At 40.8% G+C, this 25,400-nt stretch overlaps 1 protein-coding gene across 3 annotated transcripts in view; it reads right to left on the reverse strand.

The window, feature by feature from the left end:
• Positions 1–25,400, reverse strand: part of PPARG (peroxisome proliferator activated receptor gamma) — a 183,633-nt gene that overhangs the window by 60,891 nt on the left and 97,342 nt on the right. For all 3 annotated transcript variants that reach the window (XM_043979532.1, XM_043979534.1, XM_043979533.1), the window contains exons 3-5: positions 12,556–12,783; positions 10,411–10,580; positions 1,122–1,260 (exon numbers count right to left, since the gene is read on the reverse strand). In XM_043979532.1, coding sequence (XP_043835467.1) covers positions 1,122–1,260; positions 10,411–10,580; positions 12,556–12,775 — 529 coding nt within the window. In that variant the 5' untranslated portion in view covers positions 12,776–12,783. The remainder of the gene's footprint in view (positions 1–1,121; positions 1,261–10,410; positions 10,581–12,555; positions 12,784–25,400) is intronic.

Genomic DNA, 25,400 nt, shown 5'->3' on the forward strand with positions numbered 1-25,400 from the left:
CCCTCCTTCCCCTTCTTAGCTAAACTCCTTGAGAAAGCAAGTTCTCAGTTGATTCTAAACCTTCTACAATCTGGCCTCAAACCTCATCATTGAACAGAAATTGTTCTCTCCGAAGTCACCAGTGATGTCTTTAATTGCCATCTCTACCGGCCTTTACTCAATCTGCATTTTTCTTGATCTTGCTGCAGTCTTGGACATCATTGACCCCAGGACCTCCTCCTTCAGCATATTCTCTATCTGGGTTTTTGTAACACTGCTTACTCCTGATTCTTCTCTTACCTGTCTGATTGCTCCTTCTCATTCTCCTTTGTTGGATCTTGATCCAGGTCATGCTCACTAACTATGGATATTCCCCCAAGTCTGTGTCCCCAGCACTCTATGCTATTTTACTTGGTGGTCTCATCAGCTCCCAATATGTTCAGTTATCTCTATGCAAATATAGAAACCCTCTGTCTGGCATCTAAAGTTCTTCAAAACCTGGTCTCTTCCTACCTTTCCGGTCTTGTTATAATTTACTCCCTTCTTTGTAATCTAGGAACCAGCAGCAGGTGCTATTCCTTATCCATGTCATTTCATCTCCTGGACATCCTCCATGCCCCATATGCTGTCCTCTCTCACCTCTGCCCACCCACTTTGGTTGGCTTCCTTCAAGACTCAACACAAATCCCACCAACTGCCAGGACTTTCTCATTCTCCTCTCCCACTCCCAACCCCCTTCCCTCCGAGGTGACCTTTTACCTATTCTCTATTTACTCTGCATGTACCTAGCTGTTTGCAGGTAGCCTCCTCACTTAGAATGTGAGCTTCTTGAGGGCAGGCACTATGTTTCTGGCTTTCTTTGTATTCTCTGCCATATAGCAGATGCTTCATAGATGCTTAATGACTGACTTGTAGGTGTCTATCTTCACTTAGTAGTTCCTGCATAGTCTTGGATTATTAAAAAACCCACACTTGGGGGGCAGCTAGGAGGTGCAGTAGATAAAGTACCGGCCCTGGATTCAGGAGTACCTGAGTTCAGATTTGGCCTCAGACACTTGACACTTATTGGCTGTGTGACCCCGGGCAAGTTGCTTAACCCCATTTCCCTGAAAAAAAATTAAAATAAAAAAACCCACACTCACCATTATGGGACATCCCCACAGCAAGGCACTTCTGAAACCTGCAGTACTGACATTTATTTCTACTCTTCTTGTGGATCCGACAGTTCAGGTCACACCGGTCATAGATAAGTTTCAAACGGATTGTTCTCCGGAAGAAACCCTGTAAAAGGACATAGAGAAGAAGTCCATCTTATAAGGGGTCAAGGCTCCTGAAGGGATGCATGGTACATGGTCCGGTGAGACACACACTGAGTTGGCTCCTTGTTCCAGCCCCACCACTAACTTGCTGTGTGAACTTGCAAGTGTCCGTTTAAAGAAGGCAAAGGAAAAAAAATAAACAGTAAAAGTAGAAAGTGAGGAGAGGACCAGGTTTGAATGCTGGCTATGTGAGCAGGAACAAGTCATTAAATATAATTCAACCTCTGTTTCCCAAGCCATGAAATGGGGCAGCTACGTTCACATTGGATAGAGCACTGGGTTTACAATCACGAAGTCCTGAGTTCAAGTCTGACCTCAGACATTTATTGGATATGTGATTCTAGGCCATACATTCAACCCCTCAAGTGTAAAACAAGGATCGCGATAGCATCTGACTCCCAGGGTTGTTGTGAGGATCAAAAGAGATAATGTTGATAAAGCACTTAGCATAATGCCTGGCATATAGTGGGTGCTTAATAAATACTTTCTTCCTTCTCTCTCCCTACCTCTACTAACTACTTCATGGGGGTGGCTATATGCCAGAGTAAATGGAGAGCCAAGCCTGGAGTCAGGAAAACCTGAGTTCAAATCTGTCCTCAGACACTTACTAGCTATATCATCCTGGGCAAGTCACTTAACCCTGTTTGCTTCAGTTTCCTCATCTGTAAAATGAACTGGAAAAGGACATGGCAGAGTAGTCCAGCCAAGAAAACACCAAATGGGGTCATGGAGAGTCAGACATGACTGAAAATGACTGAACCCTACTTTGTAGAGGTATTGTAAACCTTAACACATAAAATAAATGTGGCCTGTTGCTACTACCTACACAGTCTTGATCTTGGTTGTCTATTTGCTTTTTTTTCCCTTTTTCATTTGTAAAATGGTGGACTGCATCCAGGAATCTGTAAGATCCTTCCAATTCTATGATTCTGCAACTGTGACCACATTCAATCTGGTCACACAGGCCTAACTCCATCTTGGTCCTCCCCTTGGTTTTCAGTCTGATCAAGAAGGGTTCTGGATTCAATGTAATGAGAATAAACCACCATGTAATCAGTTTAACCTCCCTGCAAATCACTTCAGCCACAGGCCCCATCCTTCCTAACTGCACTAAGCGGTTTGGCAAAAGCAGAGTGGTTCCATCTGAAGCTGTGATCGGGGCCAATAAAAATCCACATGCGGATAATTTTGAGGAATTCACCACATTGCATAATTTCCTGCAGAAATTCATTTCATTTATTTATGCAGGAGGGCCCTGCGTTACTGTAGCCCCCAGGCATAAAAGCATAAGAGGGAATAACATGCAAGAATTGACAGAATTCCCCAGGAAACCTAGCCCTGTCATGGAGGCAAAAAAGAAAGTCAAGATCCAGAATGAAACTCTTGGATGCTTTTAGCAGCTCTGGGCCAGGTGAGGCTGGACCAAGTGATCTCTAAAGTCCTTTCCTGTTCTAAAATGTCTAGCCCTGTATTTCGTTGATTTACGGAAGGGCAGGCATTGAAACCATATCCACTGATGCAGAATGGAACAGTGACATGTAGAAAGATCGATGTTTCTCCTGAAACAGAATCCTACTGAAAGGTAAAGTGTCTTGCCTATAGCCAGACAAGTAGTGCAGGCCTTTGGACTATAATCAGCCAAGCAAGCAATCAATAAGCAAGCAATCAGTAAGCACCTACTATGTGCCAGCCTCTATGCTTGTTTCTGAGGATGCAAAGAGAGATGAAATAATGTCTGTCTTTGAGGACTTAATATTATCTTGGGGAGAAACCATGTACACATAAGCATAAATTTTAGATATATAGGTAGATAGAGATATACACGCATACACACACACACACACACAAATGAAAGGTGATTTGGGGGAGAAGGTGTTAGCAACTTGGGTGAGAGAGTGGTGTTGGCTCAGGAAAGGCATAATTAGGAAGGAGCCAAAAATTTCACATGATACTAGGAATATGTGAATGATCCTGGAGGAAAAAAAAGAGTGATCTGGCAGCTTTTAACTGGCCAAGTTTATTTTCAACTGATGACTTATAAGCATTATTTTTCCAAGTTGGGGTGATGTGGTTTGACAGTTGAAGTTGATTGTTTCCACAGTATTAAGACAGTAAAGGTTGAAAATCAATCAATGAATCAATGAATCTATCCATCCATCCATCCATCCATTAAAAACTCCTCCTCCATGAACTTTTAATCCAATAAATACTGACTGGACAGAAAACCCATCAAAATGAAAGGTCTGCCATCCTGAACACTGCTTCCACTGAAATGGACTTGGTGCCTTGTGGAAAGATTTAAAGAACATTCTCTTCAGCAACTTTTTCTGGTGGTGGTGAAGTGGCTAGAGCAATGGGCCTGGAGTCAGGGAGACCTGAGTTCAAATCTGACCTGACACTTACTATCTGTGTGACCCTGACAAGTCATTGTTTGACTCAGTTTCCTCATCTTTAAAATGGGGAGAATAGTAGCTTGACTTCCAGTCCAGTGCCCTCTTCACTGTACTCTAGTTCCAAGTGTCCTGAGCTTTGGAGAGAAAGGGATCACAAAGTTTGGGAGGGTCAGAGAAAGTCTCCATGGAGGGGGGCCTTTGAGGAAGGGAAGGATTTTAATAGTGACTAGAAATGTGCAGGCAGGCGGGGAAATCCATTCTAGGCATGATAGAGTATATGGGAAAAGGTGAGGAAGGAGGCGGGAGAGTTAAGTCTAAAAGTTGGAATGGTAATTAATTCAGTTTAGCTGGGTCACACAGTGTACACAGGGAAGAAGTATGAGATGAGCCTGGAAGGAAAGGTCATAGCCAGATTGTTGGAGGGCCTTGAATGCCAGGCTAAAGAATACATATTTAATTTGGTTACTAATGGGGAGTCATGGAATGTTTTTGAGCATCCAAGCTCTATGTGCATGGGGAAGATTATTTGGAAAGCATGGTAATGGGTGACTTGTGAACAAGAAAGTGTGGAGGAAGGAAATTAGGAAGAAGGCAATTGAGATGGCGGAAGTAAAGGGAATTAAATGAGCTTAAATTGGGTTGGTTGCAGTGGGATTGAAAGAGAAGAGACGTGATGGGTATCACTTAGGGAGGAATCAGCAGGATTTAGGAGCAGGTGGGATTTGGGGGGGGGGAGGAAAAAGGAGATGAGCTAATGAGCCTGGGGGACTGGGAGGCCTATCAACAACAAAAAGACCAACAGAAGGAGAAGGATTTATCAGTGAAGGACTTCTCTGCTCCTTTCTATGGGGTGTAGGTCACTGGAATTCAGCACCTCATTTCTTTAGAATTGATCTACTCTTGTGACACAGGAAAAAAACAACCACCCTGGACTATAAATCAGGAGAGCTGGGCTGCACTTTCAACACTGACACTAACTTGCTATATAAACCTATATAAGTCACAGCATAATAACATCCTTTTAAGTTTCAACAAGAGGAAGCTAACGCCTGAGCTTTACAGGATGGGACAGGAGTACTGACTGCTGCTGAGATCTGTTAACTCCACTGAAGGTAAATGGTGCAGTAGAGTCAGGAAGATCTGAGTTCAAATCTGACCTCAGACACATACTAGCTCTGTGACCCTGGGCGAGTCATTTAACCTTCTTTGCCTCAATTTCCTCATCTGTAACATGGAGATCATAATAGCATCTACCTCCCAAGATCATTGTGAGGATCAAAGGAGATCACAATGATAAAGCACTTAGCACAGTGCCTGGCACATGGTAAATGCTATATAAATATCATTATTATGATTATTGTGATTATACTATTATAATTATAATCTTCCCAAAAGGATCACTCTGGGTTTACTGTCAAGTAGAAGAGGAATTAGCTTTATTTCCTGCTTGGCTCCAGAGGACAGAACTAATAGCAATAGGCAAAGGCTGCTGAGAAATAGATTTGGGTTTGAGAAAAGGGAGAAAAAAAATCTCAACAATCTTAGTTAACCTACAGTGGAATGGTAGGGCAGCTAGGTGGCACAGTGGATAGAGAGTGCTGGGCCTGGAATCAGGAACATCCCAGCTCGGGTCTGACCTCAGACACTTACTAGCTGTGTGACCCTGGGCAAATTACCCTTGTCTGCCTGTAAAATGAGCCGGAGAAGGAAATGGCAAATCACTCCAGTATCTTTGCCAAGGAAACACCAAATGCAGTCACGAAGGGTCAGACACAACTGGAACAACTCAACCACAACAAAGTGGAATAGACTTAATGGGGATGTTGGGCTTTCCTTCACTGGAGGTCTTCAGGCAAAGTCAGGGATGACCTCAGAACATGGAACTCATCTTTCTGCACTGCCCTCTGTACCACAATTTCTGGTATCAGCTTTTTAAAAACCATGGATGATTTCTCATTAAAAACAGTGAAGACGGGGCAGCTAGATGGCACAGTGGATAGAGCACTGGCCCTGGAGTCAGGAGTACCTGAGTTCAAATCTGGCCTCAGACACTTAACACTTATTAGCTGTGTGACCCTGGGCAAGTCACTTAACCCCAACTGCCTCACTAAAATAAAAGAAAAAAACCACAGTGAAGACCATGAAAATTCCTGATCTTCTGTGCCATATAAATGTAACACCTTCTTGCGAAATTAAATAGCAAAGTCAGCGTTTTCCCCAAGTTTTGTCTTTAATAGTGTCTTTTGAATTTTCAACAGCATTCTCAATGTAATCACTGCAGCAGCTGTCATACAGTATATGCCCCTTTGACCTTCTAGTTTACTTCAAACTTTCATTAAGTTTGTAAACTGGGCAGCTTTCTCCTAGCATTTTCAGAACTTCTGAGAACATATGCCTTTTAAATTTAAATTCTTCTTCCAAAGACTTCAGATTAGTTTCCTGAGGGTGTCACTGTGTTATTGACCAAATATAAACAGCTCAATTATCTTGCACTGAGTTTAAGGTTCTAAGATCATCTTTCAATGTGTAGGCAACCAAAATAGGATGAAACCATGGAACGAAAAAAATTATTTATTGGATTTTGTGAATGATGAGTAAATCTGTGGCATTTTGAAAGTTAAGACAATTATAACTGTTAGTCACCCTAGATTTTATTTTTTGTTAGCCTTTAGGAAGAATAATATAAGCACAATCTACCTGTCCTTATCCTTCTCATATATTTAATAGAAGATGAATCACTTTTACTTCAAAAGGTCATGTTTGGCAAATATCACCAATATAGATCTCTTCTGTTGTTGTTTAGTTCAGTCACGTCTGACTCTTCATGACCCTAGCCTATAGGGTTTTCTTGGCAAAGATACTGGCATGGTTTGCCATTTCCTTCTCCAAAGACCTCTTTTACTAATATTATAGAATTGTTCAGGGAGAGCCAATAATTCACCCAAGTCAACTTATCTTTGCAACTTTGCCAGCAAGTATCTTAGTGCATTGCACATAGCTGGTGTTTATTAGATGTTTATGAAATGAAAAAATGAATTAGATCTCTAAAAGAAAAAATACTGTATAGTTTCATGGCTAACTAGTCATCCGTCATTAGATACATTTAGCCTTCTAGTGTAAGCCAAATGTGCTATGCATATTTCCTTGTGTTGGAAATGCTGAAGAATTAAATAAGGAATTGACTAGTGCTCTCTGGGATATGTGGCAGATGGTAGCCATTTATATATGGGTACAGGGAATGTTACCACCTAATTTGATCCCTGTTAAAGTTTTAATTAAATGGTTCATGCTTTTGAATACAAGTATCACTTGGGTATGGCTAGGCATAGAAATGAATCAGTGGGCGCTCGGGTTATAGTTTTGAATAAATGATGACTCAACAAGTACTTTTTTTTTTTTTAGTGAGGCAATTGGGCTTAAGTGACTTGCCCAGGGTCACACAGCTAGTAAGTATTAAGCGTCTGAGGCCGGATTTGAACTCAGGTACTCCTGACTCCAGAGCCGGTGCTCTATCCACTGCACCATCTAGCTGCCCTCAACAAGTACTTTCAATCTGGGGTGTAGCTAAGAGTATTAGCCATCAATTATAATGGATTTTTTTTGGTAGATAAAATAACTAACAACTGTGTCTCTTAATGCTACATCTTAAGTTCTATTCCGATGCTATCTGCTCCCTGAAACCATGAGTTCACTATGGGTGCTGGATGCTTAAAGGCCTCTGGTTTTATACATATTAAACTGCTAAAGGTTTACTGTTATACATTAAAAAAAATGTAATTATGGAAAGGTTAAACTCCAACTAGCTAACCACTCCCTTTTATTACTCTCAATTTTCCAGACGACCAAAATGGAATAATTCAGGTAGGAGGGTTGATTGGATTCTAGCAACAATTCATCCAAGCCATTCGTTCAATGATGCTATAAACAAAAGTCAATAAAAGCTGACATGTTCACTTGGTGAAGCTTTATACAATTCCCAGAATCACAGAATCTTAAGAATTACAAAGAATCGCAATGGCAACCTCATCCAGCCCAAAGCTAGGGAGAAAATTGCCATTATAACCTAGCTGATAGGTGGTTATTTAGCCTCAGTCCAAAGACTTCCCATGGGGGAAGTCTGACTGTCTCCCAACATAGGCCATTCTACTTTTACACGGCTCTAGTTATTAGGAAGTTCTCCCTGACATTAAACATTGTTCTACTTCTCTATATCTTCCATTCATTGTTCTTAGTTCTTCCTTCTGCAGTCAGTTCTAATTCTATATGAGGAGCAGCAAGGTGGCAGCAGTGGATAGAGTACTAGCTCTGGGGTCAGGAAGACCCGAGTCCAAATCTGGCCTCAGACACTTACTGGCTGTGTGACCCTGGGAAAGTCACTTAATCCTGTTTATCTCTGTTTCTTCATCTGTAAAATGAGCTGGAGAAGGAAATGTCAAACACTCTCCAATACCTTTGCCAAGAAAATCTCAAATGGAGTCCCAAAGAGCCAGATATGACTGAAACAACTCAACAACAACAATAACAACAAAAACTCTATATGACTTCAAGTAGGATCACAACACTTCAATTTAGAGGAGCAGAGTGGATAGAATGGTGGACTTGCAATACGGAAGATCTGGGTTCAAATCCAACTTCAGTCATGAGCTGTATTATTGTGGACAAATCTAATCTGTCACTCAGAGCTTGGGATGGAAAATGGGAATAATAAAAGTACCTGCCTTGCAGGGTTGTTGGGAGGATTAAGGAAAAGAGTCCCTGTAAGAACCCTTTGCAGAACCAGGTAAGCATGAGTCTTGGTCATTATCATCCTTCCTGTTCGTTCCCACAGTGAGGCTAAGCTGGTGGGTTAAATGTTTTGAAAATCCAAGTACCCATTTAAATAGCAATTTCTATTCCCCTACAAAGTTTATTTCAAGGAATCATTCTGTACCATAGGAGGCAACAGCTGGAAGGACCCTTGGAAACTATGTAGTTCAAATCCCTCATTTTATAGATGAAGCAAGTGAGACCTCACACAATAATGTAGGTAGCTTAAGGCTCTAAAACTAGTTAGCTGGGGGTAGCTAGGTGGCACAGTGGATAGAGCACTGGCCCTGGATTCAGGAGGACTCAAGTTTAAATCTGGCCTCAGATACTTGACACTTACTAGCTATGTGACCCTAGGCAAGTCACTTAACTGTAATTGACCTGCAAAAAAACCCCAAAACAAAAACAAACCCCCAAAAACTAAAAAACTAGTTAGCTTTTGAGTTGAACCCAGAACCCAGGTCTCCTGATGCCCAGCAATGGCAGTCTGATTGTATAAATGTCTATAGTTTTCAGTTTCTTTGTCTTTCCTCGCATACAATATGCTTTTGATCTTTAAAAAAAATTATTTTGGGGGGTGGGGGTGGGGGGAAGAGGGGCAGGAGAAAGTGCACTTATTCCACAGGGGGCTTATTCATGTTTGGTTTGCTCCAAGCACGGACAGGGGGTATATGTGCAAGTCATTGTATTTCTCTGAATTCTTCTATTCCAAGAATATTTCCATGAGTGATTATTGCAAAAGAACGCACATGCTGAAATGTAGCTGAATTGATACGCTTGTCAATAAGGAGCCAGAATGTTCCTTGCTTTAGACAACTAGATCAAGTTTATAAAATGAAAGTGATGCTGTTGTGGGGAGGGGGGAAGGAGGGAGAAATATTTGAAACTAGAAATCATATAAAAACAAATGTTGAAAACTACCTCTAAATGTAACTGGAAAATAAAATATTTATATGAAAAAAAATAAAATGAAAATGAGGTGGTTAGAGTGAATCTTAGACTTGGAAGGAAAAAAGTTTCTGTTCTGTGTATTTTTCCCCAGTGGATGAATTGACGTTCTTATTCTTGTTCAAAACTTAAGAGAGCAAGCTTTTTATGAAACACATTTGCAATTGGAATGACAAATGGTAAAGTATACTCTTCATCCAATGGAGTGACAAGAGTGGATCCGGGTTCAGATCCTGTCACTGTCTTCTCCCTGCATGACTTGGGTCAAATTATTTAACCACTCAGGGGCTTGGTTTGCTCATCTGAAAGCAAAGACATTGGAGCAGATCAAAACTTCCTAAACTGTGGGTCGTGACCCCCTATGGGGTCACATAACTGAATGTGGGGGTCATGAAAAATTTGGCAACAGCAAGAGGTTACGGATACCTATTTTACATACCTATATACCCAGGGTCACCTAAAAATTTCTTGAGTGAAAAGAGGTCGTGAGTGGAAAAAGTTTAAGAAGCCCCAGACTGGATGATCTCTATGGTCCCTTTCGGTTCAAAATCTAAGATTCTGTGATTCCTTCCCCTGTACAGTCTCTACCAGCCCCTTCTGGTGCCAAGAATAAACAACAACAACAACAACAAAACTGAGCTTCGGGTTTCAATGCAAAACTGAGACCAATGTACTTATTCTGCATTTTAGAGATTAAGAAACTTCTAAATTTTTACTAAAAAAAATTATTTTCCTTTTTCTCTCCATTGCTGCATTATTTTCTCTGTCCTTAAAAAATACTTCTCAGTGTACTCTGCAGTCATTACAGTGGGTCTGCTTAAAGATTTGCTGAGGGAACCAGGATAAAGGCTATAGGTGGTCATGTCAAGGTATCCCCTTGAATCATCTCCCTGGAATGTGAGCAGAGCAGAGAAATGATCAGCAAGTTCTTTGAAGACCAAGAAAAGAGAGGTCGCCATTTTTACCTTGCAGCCTTCACAAGCATGCACTCCGTAGTGGAAGCCAGAAGCTTTATCCCCACAGACTCGGCATTCGATGGCCATAAGGGAGTTAGAGGACTCTTCGTGGGGCTTATTGTAGAGCTGAGTTTTTTCTGAATAATAAGGAGGGGATGGGGGTTCCACTTTGATAGCACCTGCATATGGAAGAACATTGAAAAGACCAGGTTTTTAACTAGAAGCAAATGCTAGAGGGAGCACAGGTATTGGAGATCACATAACCTAATACCAATGTTAGGGTGTCAGGAATGGTGATGGCGATCTTGCTGAATATGGAGAGTATCAGTCTTTTGTCAGTGTTAACGTGGTCTCCAAGTTCAGTACATCTGGAGGCAGGGAAGCCGGCCCTTATATAATAGGTTTTGAGGATTTAGAACTCCTGGGAACTGGTCTTGGAGCTCAGGATGGAAGTGTGGGAGTGGACACTGTTAGGGAGAGTTAGGCAAGCGCCCAATCAGGGCACTATAATGCTAGGAAGATGTTAGGAACTTGGTTGGGGTTGGCAGGTTCCTACTATTCTCTTCAAATAAATGAAAAGTAGTCATGGACAAACAGGTTGGGCATATTCTGCTCACGGGGTAGAGAACAAGGACTAGTTTGGGCCCAGTATAAGGAAAATGTTCTGAACAATCAGATCTGTCCAAGAGTGGAATAATGCTTTCAATCAGTGACTTTCACAAGATTGAAGGTGTTCAATCAGAAGCTTGAATGACTACTTGTTGGGAATTCCTGTTCAGCTGTGAATTGGATTACATGGCCCCTGAGATTCCTTAGAGTTCCAAGAGGTTATGATAAATCTTGATAAGATGTTGCTCTTTAGATGTAGCTCTAAATTATGTTTACAAAATAAACCCACTACATGGGCTTCCCAGTGCCAATGGAGCAGGTGTTCTTGAGTTGGAGGGACATCTAATCATCCCCCAGCTGTTGCACTAGGAGAAGTAGTTTGAAAAGTGAATCTCCTAAGAGTCAGGGTACCTCTAATGAGAAAGCAATTTATTTATTGCTTTTCTGCCAGTAGAACCAGGCCCAAGAAGCCACACAGATAAATCTACCCAAGTAGAAGCTAGAAATACAGGAAGCTCATGAATCCCCATGAATCCCCAGAAGACGTTTGTAAAATTGGACCGAAACAAGAGCATTGTCAATTGTAGTCATAGCTTTGTAAACCTTGCCTATGAGCATATATGTATGCAAAAAAGAAAAATCAAGAAAATGTACTTCATTTTGACAAGGCTATTCTAGTAATATTCCAGATTCAATCTGGGAAAAAAACAACACACAAGACTTAGCAAAACCCTAGAATCTTCTACACTTATATTTGTGCCAGGGAATAAGATTTCAATGAGACCTGTAGTGTTTTCAGGATGACTAAAGTGAAAACAGCAAACTTTGCCCAGTATAAATAATAGCAAATAAGAGATATTTAATAAATGCTGGAATCTTGAATTGTTTGTTTATTGACATCTGAATGTCAATAAGGCCAAAGTAACTTAAGAGGCAAGGTCTCTTTAGGTTGGAATACAACTAGTATTATAGGCCAAATCTGTTACTAGCCAGAAGGATTTAAAAGGTGTATGAAAGAAGTCTGAAAAATTAAGATAGATTTTAGTGAGAAGCATGGTGCCTGGCACATATGTAGTAGGTGTTTAATAAATGTTGGCTGATGGATTCATTGTAAGAGAACCTGAAAGAGCATAAGCTTCCAGTATGGACTGATGATTTCCAAAGTGCAGAATGAAGTTCTGACACCTTTATCTTCTGTCTATTGTGTTTGGAAGGAGATATATAAACAGTAAGTAGGTAAGACATCTCGGAAAGGTCCCCTAATTTAGAGATGTATCTGGGTTAAATTCCTCTTTTAAAATGATAACCCTATTTAAACATCTAATCTTAACCCTAAGCACTTGGGAAAATTAAGTTATTCAAGCCTTCTAGAATTATCTTATTCAAGATTCTTTCCTTTCCTAACCCTTTACTGAGATGACCTACTGGGACACCAGGAGTTCTAATGCCTGTTCCAGTGTGTCTGTCTATGAGGTATAACGTTCTAGCTACAGTCTAGCATAATTAGTCTCTGAGCAATGTGAAAAGTGGAAATAAAGTTCATACTTGGACACTCCTGGAGTTTCAGGTCATACTTGTAATCAGGAACCATTGGGTCAGCCCTTGTGAATGGAATATCTTCATAATGTGGGGTGGAAATGCTGGAGAAGTCAACAGTGGTGAAGGGTTTGATGTCAAAGGAGTGGGAGTGGTCATCCATGACAGACAGATCCACGGAGCTGATCCCAAAGTTGGTGGGCCAAAATGGCATCTCTGTGTCAACCATGGCAAAGCCTATAACCAAAAAACAAGAACATTGATAACAGGTATGGAACTCATTCATTCATTCATTCATTCATGGGGCAATGAGGGTTAAGTGACTTGCCCAGGTTCACACAGCTAGTACTTGTCATGGGTCTGAGGTTGGATTTGAACTCAGGTCCTCCTGAGTCCAGAGCTGGTGCTTTATCCACTGTGCCACCTAGCTGGCCCCCCAGGTATGGGATTTAGAACTGAGACCTAGAGCGAAGCAATGTATCAATGAAATGACTCTATGGGGAGGGGAACAAAGGGGTGGGAAGGGGAGGCAGGGGAAGAAGCTTTGATAGTGATTGATCTTTTCTAGGCAAACACAATAATGGAAGTCTTGTCTTCAGGAGCACTTTTCCAATACCATTTTCTGCATCTGAGTTGGTGGAAAGCAGGTGTTTCACACCTTCACCTTGTCTCAAGACAATCTTAAAACAACAGTGCTGTGTACAGTATTTCGCAAATAGCCCTGCTCTCATTTAATTTTAGTGATTGCAACTTCTACTACTCCACCAATATAGGTCATCAATAATGAAAACAATAGGGGGCAGCTAGGTGGCGCAGTGGATAGAGCACTGGCCCTGGATTCAGGAGGACCTGAGTTCAAATCCAGCCTCAGACACTTGACTCGTACTAGCTGTGTGACCCTGGGCAAGTCACTTAACCCCCATTGCCCTGAAAAAAAAAAAAAAGAAAACAATAACCTTGTATCCAGAATCTCATTTGGTTTCTCAAAATGGAGGGCCCTAAATATATCCCCTTGGCATGAAAAATGTAGATTAATGTCCTACAACATTCTTGAAAAGTGGACATTATTTGCATATTAGTGAATTGGTTCATATTTTAATTGTGTCAGGGAGAAAGAATACTATTTAGAAATACCTTTCGGAAATCTCTTCCTCAGAGGGTTAGATTTGACTCAGTCAGTCAACAAACATTTATGGAATGCTTTCCAATGTGTCAGACTAGAAATGTAGGAAGGGGCCAGATTATTACAAACTTTCAGTGCCAAAGAGGAGTTTGCATTTGATTCTGATTGAGAGACAGACAGGGACAGAGAGAAAGAGTGAGACACAAACACAAAGAGAGAGGGGCAAGGGGAGGGAGTCAACTGTATTCTTCCTTTTCCTTCCCTTTTTCCCCCCCAGGGCAAAGAGGGTTAAGTGACTTGCCCAGGGTTACACAGCTAGTAAGAGTCGGGTCTTAGGCTGGATTTGAACTCAGGTCCTCTTGAATCCAGGGCTGGTGCTTTATCCATTGTGCCACCTAGCTGCCCCCAACTGTATTCTTTATAAAAATCATTTAGGCAGCTGAGTGGAGTTTGGGTTGGAGTGAAGAAACCTGAGGTAGGGATACCAGTTGGAAGGCTATTGCAAAACTCCAAAGTTTTTTAAATGAATGTTAAAATTTGTTTTACATGTAATTGGGGAAAAATAAAATACCAAATTAAAAAAAGGAAGGGTATTGTAATAATCCAGGTGAGAGGAGATGAGGCCTCCACTAGGGTGGTAGCAGTGTGAATGGAAAGGAAATGGATGAGAAATACTGAGAAGAGAGAAATGACAAGACATGACACCAGTTTGGACATGTGGGCTGGGTGAAGATGAGGAGTTGAGCATGGCACTGAGGTGTCTGGATGACTAGGAGGGTGGTGGTACTAGACAGTGTTAGGAAAGTTTAGAAGAGAGATCCAGAGCATAATCCTGGCTACAACACTTTTTTGAGCAAATTATTTTGAGTTTCCTCATCTGTTATAGGGGAATGATAATATTTATATGACCCATCTCATCTGCTGGTTGTGAAGAAAACACTTTGGAAATCTGAAAGCATTCTATAAATGTGATCCCCTAATATTTCTGCAATGTAGACTCTATAGTTTTCTTTTCTTTCTTTTTTTTTGGGGGGGGCAGGGCAATGAGGGTTAAGTGACCTGGCCAGGGTCACACAGCTAATAAGTGTCAAATGTCTGAATCCAGATTTGAACTCAGGTCCTCCTGAATCCAGGACTGGTGCTTTATCCACTGTGCCACCTAGCTGCCCCCTCTTTAGTTTTCTTTTTCTTTTTTTCATTCATTTATTCATTCATTCATCCATCCATTTATTTGTTCATTCATTCATTCATTTAAGGTTTTGAGTTCCAAATTCTATCCCTCTCTCATTCATTCCCTCCCTCCCTCCCTTCCCCCTTCCCTGAGGAGGTAAGCAATCAGATATAGGTTATACATGTGCAATTATGTAAAACATTACCATATTAGTCATTTTATATAAAAAGACTCAAGTAAAAAAAAAAGGAAGCACAAAATATCATGCTTCGGTCTGTGTTCCATCAATATCAGTTCTTTCTCTGGAGGTGGATAGTCTTTGGGATCACTGAATTGCTGAGAGTAGTGAAGTCATTCACAATTGCTCATAGAACAATAATGCTATCACTGTGCACAACGTTCTCCTGGTTCTGCTCACTTCACTATACATCAGTTCATGAGTCTTTCCAGGTTTTTCTGAAATCTTTAGTTTTCTTAAAGAAGATAACTGTAAGGTCATTAAAGGCCAGGGTTTCTTTTTTCTTTTTTAATTTTCTTTATTTTTTAGTGAGGCAATTGGGGTTAAGTGACTTGCCCAGGGTCACACAGCTAGTAAGTGTTAAGTGTCTAAGGCCGGATTTGAACTCAGGTACTCCTGACTCCAGGGCCAGTGCTCTATCCACTGCGCCACCTAGCTGCCCCCAGGGTTTCTTTTTAATGGATAGTAACAGCATTTATATAGAACTTTTAAGCTTTGTGAAGCATTTGTTGACATGTTATCTCATTTGATCCTCACAATAACCCTGTGAAGGACGTGCTGTTATCATCCCCATTTAACAGATAAGGAAACTGAGGGTTAGAGAGGCCAAATGAGTTGCCCAAGGTCTGAATTCAGCGTTCTTTGCACTCATCACTGGGCTGTCTCATAATATCTACTTTTTAAAAGTATTTTCTTGAACAAGTTAACCAGATGTGGAGGACAGTGGGGATGCTTTGGAAACAGATGTCACAAGAACTGAGAGTTATTGAAATTGAAAATTTAGCCTTGCATTTTAATTGCTGCTCCTCCAAAAGGCCTGGGAAGCAATGCTATTTCAATAAGGCAAAACAGAGCTGCCTTCCCAGGTTTTCTGCTTGGGATGTTGGATGACACATAGCCTCCTAAATCTCTGATGAGTAATCATTGTTGGTGAAATAAAACACAGAGGCAGGCTCGATTCTGAGCATTTAGCATGGACTTGTGACCCACTCACTGCTGTCTGTTAGACTTTAAACCTTTATATAAGAGGAATCTGTCTGACTTGGTTTACTTGGAACCAGCTCTGACGATTCAGGAGTGCAGCCAAAAATATCGGTCACTACAAATTTTAACTTTTAACTCTTTTGTCAAGGATATGGGGAGGGGGCTGGGCTCTGGCACTCTGAAATGGAGGGAGGGCTGACAGTGGAGGCAAACAGGCCATGGGCAATGAGGGGGTGGCGTGGTTAGTAGCTATAGTAAGGGGCTATGGTGGCATAGTGGGAGGAACGGGAATGGGATGGCTCCACATAAGAGGGGCTTTCATAGCCCCCTTTGGCGATGTGGTGAAGTCCATAAACCTTCCTCAGAATAATACTTTTTTTTTTTTTAAAGAATAACACTTTTAAATGCACAAAATAAAAAGCAAGGATTGCAAAGGAAGCCAATCCTATCAAAAGTTATCAAAATTATAGCACATAATGTGTAAAGTGCAGGTGAAGAATCCCTGTCCTGAATTAAATGGCAATGAACATATCCTCTGTGCCTTCTCAGTGATGAAAAGGTTTAAGAAAGAGGAGGAAGCACTCTCTGACCTTGGCTAAGTAAAAAAACAAACAACAACAACAACAAAACCCCACCCACATCTGGAATGATCTGTGCCCTGTAGAATCTGAATAGATGGGAATGGGCAATATTCAAGAGATCCTTCTCCAATGTAGTTATGGAGAGGATACAACACTATGGTCTGATGGGAAAGACAACAGGGTGGTGGCAGAGCCCATTTGGTTCTAGACCATGTTCTTTCGCTAAATAGTTCTGAGATCTTCAACAAGCCCAATTCTCTGAACCTTGGTTTTTCTCCCCTGAAAACTGAGGTGGTGGGATATGCTGATCACTGGGATCTCTCCTTGCTGTGACATGCCAGGACTCTTTGATTCCATCCCTTATTCTGACTTATTTCAATCTCATGAGCCAAGGACCCATTCTGAAAGGTTAGGGAACAGTCAAGCTAAAATAAGTTGCAATTTGGAGTCTTTATGAAATAAACAAAGTGCCCAGAGAGCATTTATTTTAAAAGAGAGAGAGAGAGAGAGAGAGAGAGAGAGAGAGAGAGAGAGAGAGAGAGAGAGAAAGGAACTTTGAACATGCTACAGTGGTCCCAGGAGGGGATATTGGGCACTCACACTGTTCACATGTCTGAATGTCTATACAAACAAGAACCCAAACAACCCCAAGTTATCTGGATTACAGTGTAAACAGTACAGGAAAGGGGAATGTGTGTTGGTGATGGCTTAAAGGTCATCTCTCTCTTTCTCAATGACATCTAGAGAAAGTCAGTCCTCTGAATGATGGGAACCCACCAAATGACATTTCCCCTTTCAAAACTCACCCCCATGATAGAGCTTAAACCTAAGAAGCCTGGCCTGGAGGCCATTCTAATGCCTCTACCAACCTACTTCAGCTTCCTCTATGTCCTCCCCACACTGGTTTGTTAATTCATTGTGTGTGTGTGTGTGTGTGTGTGTGTGTGTGTTTATCCATTTATTTATTTATTTAAAGCATTCAGAACACCCATGAGCTCAATCTTGGGGAATATGAACATCACCGGTGCTGACTAAAATCTTTTCATGCCTTAGTGGACGGTTTCATGAATATCAGGGTCACATATGTTCATTGCGCCATGGCCAAACTTCTAGTGATACACCTCTCAAAATTATATCAGAGTAGGGGCAGCCAGATGGCACAGTGGATAGAGCACCGGCCCTGGAGTCAGGAGTACCTGAGTTCAAATCCGGCCTCAGACACTTAACACTTACTAGCTGTGTGACCCTGGGCAAGTCACTTAACCCCAATTGCCTCACTAAAAAAAAAAAAAAAAAAAATTATATCAGAGTACATGGCGGGAAGGGACGGAAGCTAAGGCTAGAATATGATGGAACAGAACTGTAAAGTCAGGAAAACGTGTTTGGTCTTTAATTGAGAGGCACTGGGGGAACCATTGACAAAGCAGAGGCTGCCATTTTGTCTTTGGACCAGGTCCTAGGCAGTATACATGGCACTTAATAAATGCACTTGATGATAGGATAATAGAATTTTAAGTTAGGAAGAACCTTAGAGATCATTTAGCCCAATTTATTTCAACTGACGACTTTGGACTGAAGTTCGGGAAGTTATCTCCCCGTGGTAATGAGGAATACAGCCAGTATTTGAATCCAGGGCTTCTGACATCTGGACTGAGTGCTTTTCCACCATTTATATCATGTTTCCTCCCAAGTTCAGTAGAGGCCAGCTAGGGCTTGTGTTCCACTCGCATAGCCTTTGAAAAACTATGAGCAGCTCCATGCCACCCTAAAGCAGGCCTTTGGTCAAGGGTGTCCAAAGGACAGAGAAGAGTAGAGTAGAAAGAATACTGAATCTGGAGTCTGGGGACCTTAGTTTGAATTCTAGCTCTGCTGTCTACTTATCTGTGTGAGCTTGGGCAAGTAACCTAACCTCTCTTATTACTTGTTTTCCTCATCTCTCATTGAACTAGACAGCCTCTATGGTCTCATGCAACTCTAAACCAATGATCCCAGAAATACAAATCTATTTAAACTCAAAGATTCTTTGTCTACCTAGTTGTTGTTAGGTCATTTTGCAGGTGTGCCTGACTCTTCATGACCCCATTTGGGGTTTTCTAGGCAAAGATACTGGAGTGGTTTGCCATTTCTCTCTCCAGCTCATTTTATAGATGAGGAAACTGAAGCAAATGGGGTTAAGTGACTTGTCCAGGGTCACACAGCTAGTAAGTGTCTGATTTGAACTCAGGTATTCCTGACTCCAGGCCTGGTGCTTTATCCACTGTGCCACCTAGCTGCCTAATATTCCTAATGTAATTTCCTACATTACCCAGTGCATTGCAGTGTTTGGGGCAGACTTTATCTGAAGTCAGGTTTAAAGTACATGAGCTAGGGGTACCTAGGTGGTGCAGTGGATAGAGCAACTGGCCCTGGAGTCAGGAGGACCTGAGCTCAAATCTACCCTCAGACACTTACTAGCTATGGTGACCCTGGGCAAATCATTTAACCTTGATTGCCTCCAAGATAATAAAAATAAAGTACATTTGCTTAGAATCAGAGAAACAGGATTTTAAGAGATAGAAAGGACCTTAGGGATCATTCTTAGTGAACCACAGAAATGGTGTGCTGGGGGAAAGGATAAGAAAAAACCAGGTTTGGAGAAACAACTGGCTGGTAACTAATATACTTGGTTTAAACTGTTATTTTTTTGAAGCATATTTGGCAAAATGCAACAGGAGAAATTTTAGCTTATCTATAACACAAGGTATAAAATTATCTGGAATGGAATGTAGCATACACGATGTGTCAGACACTGTGCTAAGGGCTTTTTACAAATATCTCATTTGCTCCTTGTAATAATAACCCTGCAAGATACGTGCATTTTGTTGTTTAGTTGTGTCCAACTCTTCATGACCCCATTTGGGGTTTTCTTGGCAAAGAAACTATAGTAGTTTGATATTTCCTTCTCCAGCTCATTTTACAGATGAGGAAACTGAGGCAAACAGGGTCACATAGCTAGTAAGTGTCTGAGGTCAGATTGGAATTCAGGAAGATGACTCTATCTATACCCCCTGTTTTACATATTAGGAAACTAAGGCAAGGAGGGTCACATAGGTAGCAAGTGTCTAAGACCAGATTTGAACTCAAGAAGATGAGTCTTTCTAATTCCAGGCCTGGCATTCTATCTATATCCCCATTTCACTGTTGAGGAAACAAAGGCAAATGGGTTAAGTGACTTCCCCAGGATCACACAGCTAAGTGTCTGAGACTGGATTTGAGCACGAGTCTACCTGACTCCAAGCTCTCTCCCCACTGCACTACCAACTGCCTCTATCTGCTAGGTTTTGTTATGCTTTATGACCATCTAACAATAAGAATCAGTGTTGCATGTTGCACATCCAATGTTAATTTGGGTGCAATTCCCCCATCAATGTGCACTTTTAGGCAGCCATAGATGGTCTCTCTTAGATTAAGAATAGGATACAACAAGGTGATTAGGGTTTTACTAAGTAGGTGAGCAAAGAAAACAGTCCACCCCCTGTGCCCTCTAAGAAAACATTCTTCCCGGATGGACGCTTCCCTCCAACTGTTTTTCATCCTTCCTCCTTCTCCACGCATCCCTTTCTCTTTTCTCTGGGACATCCTGACCTAACCAGTATTACACCACGGACCGCAGTTACTGAGAGACCCAGAGATTCCCTGGACATTTTCATTTTATTTTGATTTAGAGAAGGGTCCAAGGAGCCTGCCTCTAATTTGGTCTCTAGAAAACATAAGCTACCGTTTCTTGCCAAATTGTAAATCGAGTAGGTGTTTTCTGTTACTCAGTGCAATTATCCATGAAAGGACAAATGAACAAAATATTTGCATGAATAACAGGCCCCTTTCTCAGGGACATGGAACCATGTCTCAACTCTCCAGCTGGGTGACACGGAGCCCTGTTGCATCAGGGCATTGCCCAGCGTTTCACAACCTTTCAATGTGTTTCAAGCAAGGAGACTGAAAATAATTTTTTTCCACCTTGCAATGAAGGATATGGGTTTGTGCCATTCATTTTACGCCATCAAATTTGGCCTCAAGCTATATAATGGCCAATGGGCATATTTTTCACAATACACCAAAGTATGATAAATTTCAAGTTAAAAAAAAAACAAAACACAAAACCCAACATTCTCCAATCTGATAGGCATCTTTGTCACTTGTGAGAGATTGGGAATGGAGAGGTGTATGTGAAGAGGAGAAAAGAATAGCACATCAACTCAGAAACTAAGTGCCAGAATGATGGTTTGATTCCTTGTTTCTTTGAAGGGAACAAACTAAAATTTGATTCTTTTCTGAATTAAGCATATTTTCCCAGAAGCACCTAGTCCTGTACTTCCATATTATTAAAGGACATACTCTTAGTTCCTTTGTTGATAAATGCATGATAATTTGTATTGGAAAGCTTTTAGTGAAATGGTGATTTGTTATAGGGGCGGAATTGCATCCTTTTTTTTCTTTTCTTTTCTTTTCTTTTTTTTTTTTTTTGTGGGGCAATGGGGGTTAAGAGACTTGCCCAGGGTCACACAGCTAGTAAGTGTCAAGTGTCTGAGACCAGATTTGAACTCAGGTCCTCCTGAATGCAGGGCCAGTGCTTTATCCACTGCACCACCTGGCTGCCCCCAGAATTGCATTCTAAGAAAAAAAAACCCAACTGTGACTGACACCTCCAAACCCAGAGGAAGTGACCTCATGAGGTCATTTATTATTATTGTTTAATTAATTAGGAGCCACTGATCTCACTAATTTTCAATCTCTTTCATTCCCTGGCATATATAAATTGGTTTTGCTTTTTATGGTGCAGTAATTATACTAAAGAGAGGAAACTCATTTCTCCAATTTATTCTAGCTTCCGGTTCATCCAAACCATAAAGTAACTTGCCTAGTAATAACCCTCCAGCTCCTCTTTCACTGTGTGAAGTGATACCCTAAGGGAGCTCGGAGGTCATTAGTTCCAGTCTTGTCAGTTTTCCTATGAGAAAATGGAGATCCCAAGTGACGAAGCAGTGGTTCAAGGTCACAGTGGTATACTTCACAGCAAAACAAGGTCTAACACCTGATTTTACCTTATCTGGGTTCAAGAATTGGTGCTGCTGGAGGCAGCTAGGTGGTGTAGTAGATAAAGCACAGGCCCTGGATTCAGGAGGACCTGAGGTCAAATGCAGCCTCAGACACTTGACACTTACTAGCTCTGTGACTCTGGGCAAGTCACTTAACCCTCATTGCCCCAGGAAAAAAAAAAAAAAGAATTGGTGCCTCCACCCCCGAAGTCCCCTTTACTACCTCACCATCTTATGCACTACACCTCTCCTAATTAGTACTTCTCCCGAAGTAAACCCATCCATCTACTCTGTGTTTATCTTCTGTGGACTGATTTATATAGTGTCTTCCCCATTAGAAGGTAAGTGCCTTAAGGGCAGGAATGGTCTTTTGCTTTTTTATTTGTATCCCAGTGCTTAGCACAGTGACTGGCACTTAATAAACAATAAATATTTGTTGATTGATTGGCCAATTAACTACACAGAAGAGTCTTTTGAATATTGCTTTTTCCATGTATTCAGATGCTACTGGGTTCTAATTATTTCAGACACACAATTTGCTACTTATGAAAACAGAAACTAAACTATAAAAGAATAAAATGTTACAACCTTATAAAAGTTATTATTCATTATTATTTTAAAATAAAATTTAAAGCTCAGTGAATGGGAGTATTTTGATCATTTGATCTTTCTGGTTAACTGGGGGTTGTGTCAGTCTCCTTTCCTTTCTTAATAAGTACAGTACAATATGTTGCAGCCAAATTGGACTATGTTCCATCCCCCTCCTTCATGGACTCAAAGTCACTACATGCCGTGCTATCAATGTACTCTTTGTCTCTGCCTCTAACAATCCCTTAGGCCTCATCTAAAGAATTTTCTCATCCCTCAAGTTAATTTGTTTTGATTTACCTGTGTATAGGTTATAACCCACCAGCAGAAGATAACCACTTTCAGGAGAGGGGCTTCTTGGTTATTGCCTCAGGGTCCCTAGTACCTTGTTGAATTATATTGAATGAAGAAGGGCTTTGTAGTATACTTAGAGCCACCATTCTAAATACTATTCTTGGCTTAGTAGCCATAAGCATTTTTGTTGCTATTGTTCAGTCATTTTTCAGTTGTGTCTAACTCTCTATGACCCCATCTGGGGTTTTCTTGGCAGAGACACTAGAGTGGTTTTGCCATTTCTTTCTCTAGATCATTTTATGGAAAAAAAACAAAAAACAATAGAGGGTTAAGTGACTTTTGCAGGGTCACACAGCTACTAAGTGTCTGAAGCTTGATTTAAACTCAAGAAGATGAGTCTTTCAGACTCCAGGTCTTGCACTCTATTCACTGCAAAAAGGCAGTGTGGTGGCACAATCTATAGCATGTTGAGTCTGGGAGTTAGCAAAATCTGAGTTCAAATTCTTCCTTGGATTCTTAGTAGCTGTAAGTATCCTGACCCTGGGCAAATCACTTAACCCGTCTGCCTCAGTTTGCTCAAATGTAAAATGGGGATAATAATAGTACCTACCTTTCAGGGTTGTTGTAAAGATAAAATGAGTTACTATTTGTAAAAAAAAATGCTATGCAAATACTATCCATCATCATCATCACTGTTGTTATTAAAGAAATAGGAGATAGTGCTAAATGTGTACTGCTCTTAGCATATATCCTGTAAATTACCTTTTACCATAAAGCCCGGGGGAAAAAAGTGTTTTAAATAAATAAATAAATTAATTAATTAATTAAGATAAATAAATAAATGAATGCATGCATGAATGAATTAAATAAATAAAATAAATAAGTGAATGAATAAATAAATTAAATAAATGACATAAATAAATAAATGAATTAATTAAATGAATGAATGAATTAAATACATTAAATAAATGAATGAATGAATAAACAAATGAATAAATGAATATATAAATAAAGCCCTGACATTAGCCAGTAATGATGCCCTTTACACTCTTCCCTCCCCCTAAATGGAACAGAAGGAAAAAGGTGGAAAGGGACCAGGTTGAGAAAGGCTCTACATGACATTATATTATCCCAAGGATTTCAATATTAGACTTTAGGTCTTTAACATAGTTACACACAATCAAAACAAAACAAAACAAAACCACCCTGACTCGAAAGGTTCACAAATTGCATTCTCCACTGCCAACAAACAGAGGAACCAGCCTTAGAGATCAACAAATCCAATTCTCTTAATTGTTGGATGAGGCAAGAAAGACACAGAGAGGAAAATTGACTAATAAATGGTCCAGTAATTTGTGGTGTTCTTCTGCCAGTTGGTTCTTTCTCTCCAACAGTATATGCTCACACATGCATGCACATATCTATATGTGTACATATAAGTATACATACATACATACATATATTATATAAATACACACATATACATGAGTTTTCTGAGTACATCAATGCAATTTGTCTGACACGTACACAACTCCTTTTTTTTAGCTTAGATCTGTGGTCTTATCTGCATAGGGAACTTCAAGTGTAGTAGCTGTCTATAGCTCAGAGCCTTAGAGAATTTCTTGGAAACATTGAGAGGTTAATAATTTGCAGATGGTCACAGAGTCAGTTTCAAGAGCAAGTCTTGAACCTAGGTCTTGTACTACATACACAAAGCTCTCTCTTCCTTTGAGTTATTCTAACATTTTTACCACAAACCCTGCAGAGCTTATAGTCCAATGGACTATCATTTTGAAAAGCTTGGTTTGCAACTATTAAACAATCCACATTGACCAAGAGCACTGTGCCAGACCCTCTGAGGAAGAGGAAAGAAGCATCTATTGAGTTCCTTGTTTGAGCCTGGAAAGTGTTAAGTGCTGGGGACAAAAATGAAACATAGCCTGCCTTAAGGGAGCTTACATTCTGGGGGAAGGAGGATGGTGGGAACAACACGTACACACATTAGTATGTGAAAAATACAAAAAAGGTTATCTTGGGGGCAGCTAGGTGTAGAAGTGGATAAAGCACTGGCCCTGGATTCAGGAGGACCTGAGTTCAAATCCACCCCCATACACATGACACTTACTAGCTGTTTGACCCTAGGTAAGTCACTTAGCCTCCATTGCCCTACAAAAAACCAAACCCCCCCCCAAACAACAAAACAAAAACCAAAAACCAAAACAACAACAAGAACAACAACAACAAACCATTGTAGAAGAGGGAATTCCAAGCAAGGGGGAAACAGCAAGAAAAAAAGTAAATAGGATTCAGGGGGCAGCTAGGTGGCGCAGTGGATAAAGCATTGGCCTTGGATTCAGGAGGACCTGAGTTCAAGTCCGGTCTTAGACACTTGATATTTAACTAGCTGTGTGACCCTAGGCAAATCACTTAACCCTCAATGCCCTACAAAAAACAAAAAACAAAACCCAAAAGTAAATAGAATTCAGGAGCACCAGCCCTGGATTCAGGAGGACCTAAGTTCAAATTTGGCCTCAGACACTTGATACTTAGTAGCTGTGTGACCCTGGGCAAGTCACTTAACCCTCAGTGCCCCACAAAAATAAATAAATGAATGAATGAATGAATATTTTTAAAATATCACTGAAACTTCTGAATTGTTCCCCAACTCTCCAAAGAACTCTGCCTTGTAAAAAATTTTCACAAACACGTTTGCCATGTCTGAAAAGGTATGTTCCATTCTGCACATCAGATATACCACCTTTCTCCTAAGGGGTAGGAGGTATGCTACACCACTGGGCCT

The sequence above is a fragment of the Dromiciops gliroides genome, chromosome 1 (genome assembly GCF_019393635.1).
Source record: "Dromiciops gliroides isolate mDroGli1 chromosome 1, mDroGli1.pri, whole genome shotgun sequence".
Taxonomy (NCBI): domain Eukaryota; kingdom Metazoa; phylum Chordata; class Mammalia; order Microbiotheria; family Microbiotheriidae; genus Dromiciops; species Dromiciops gliroides.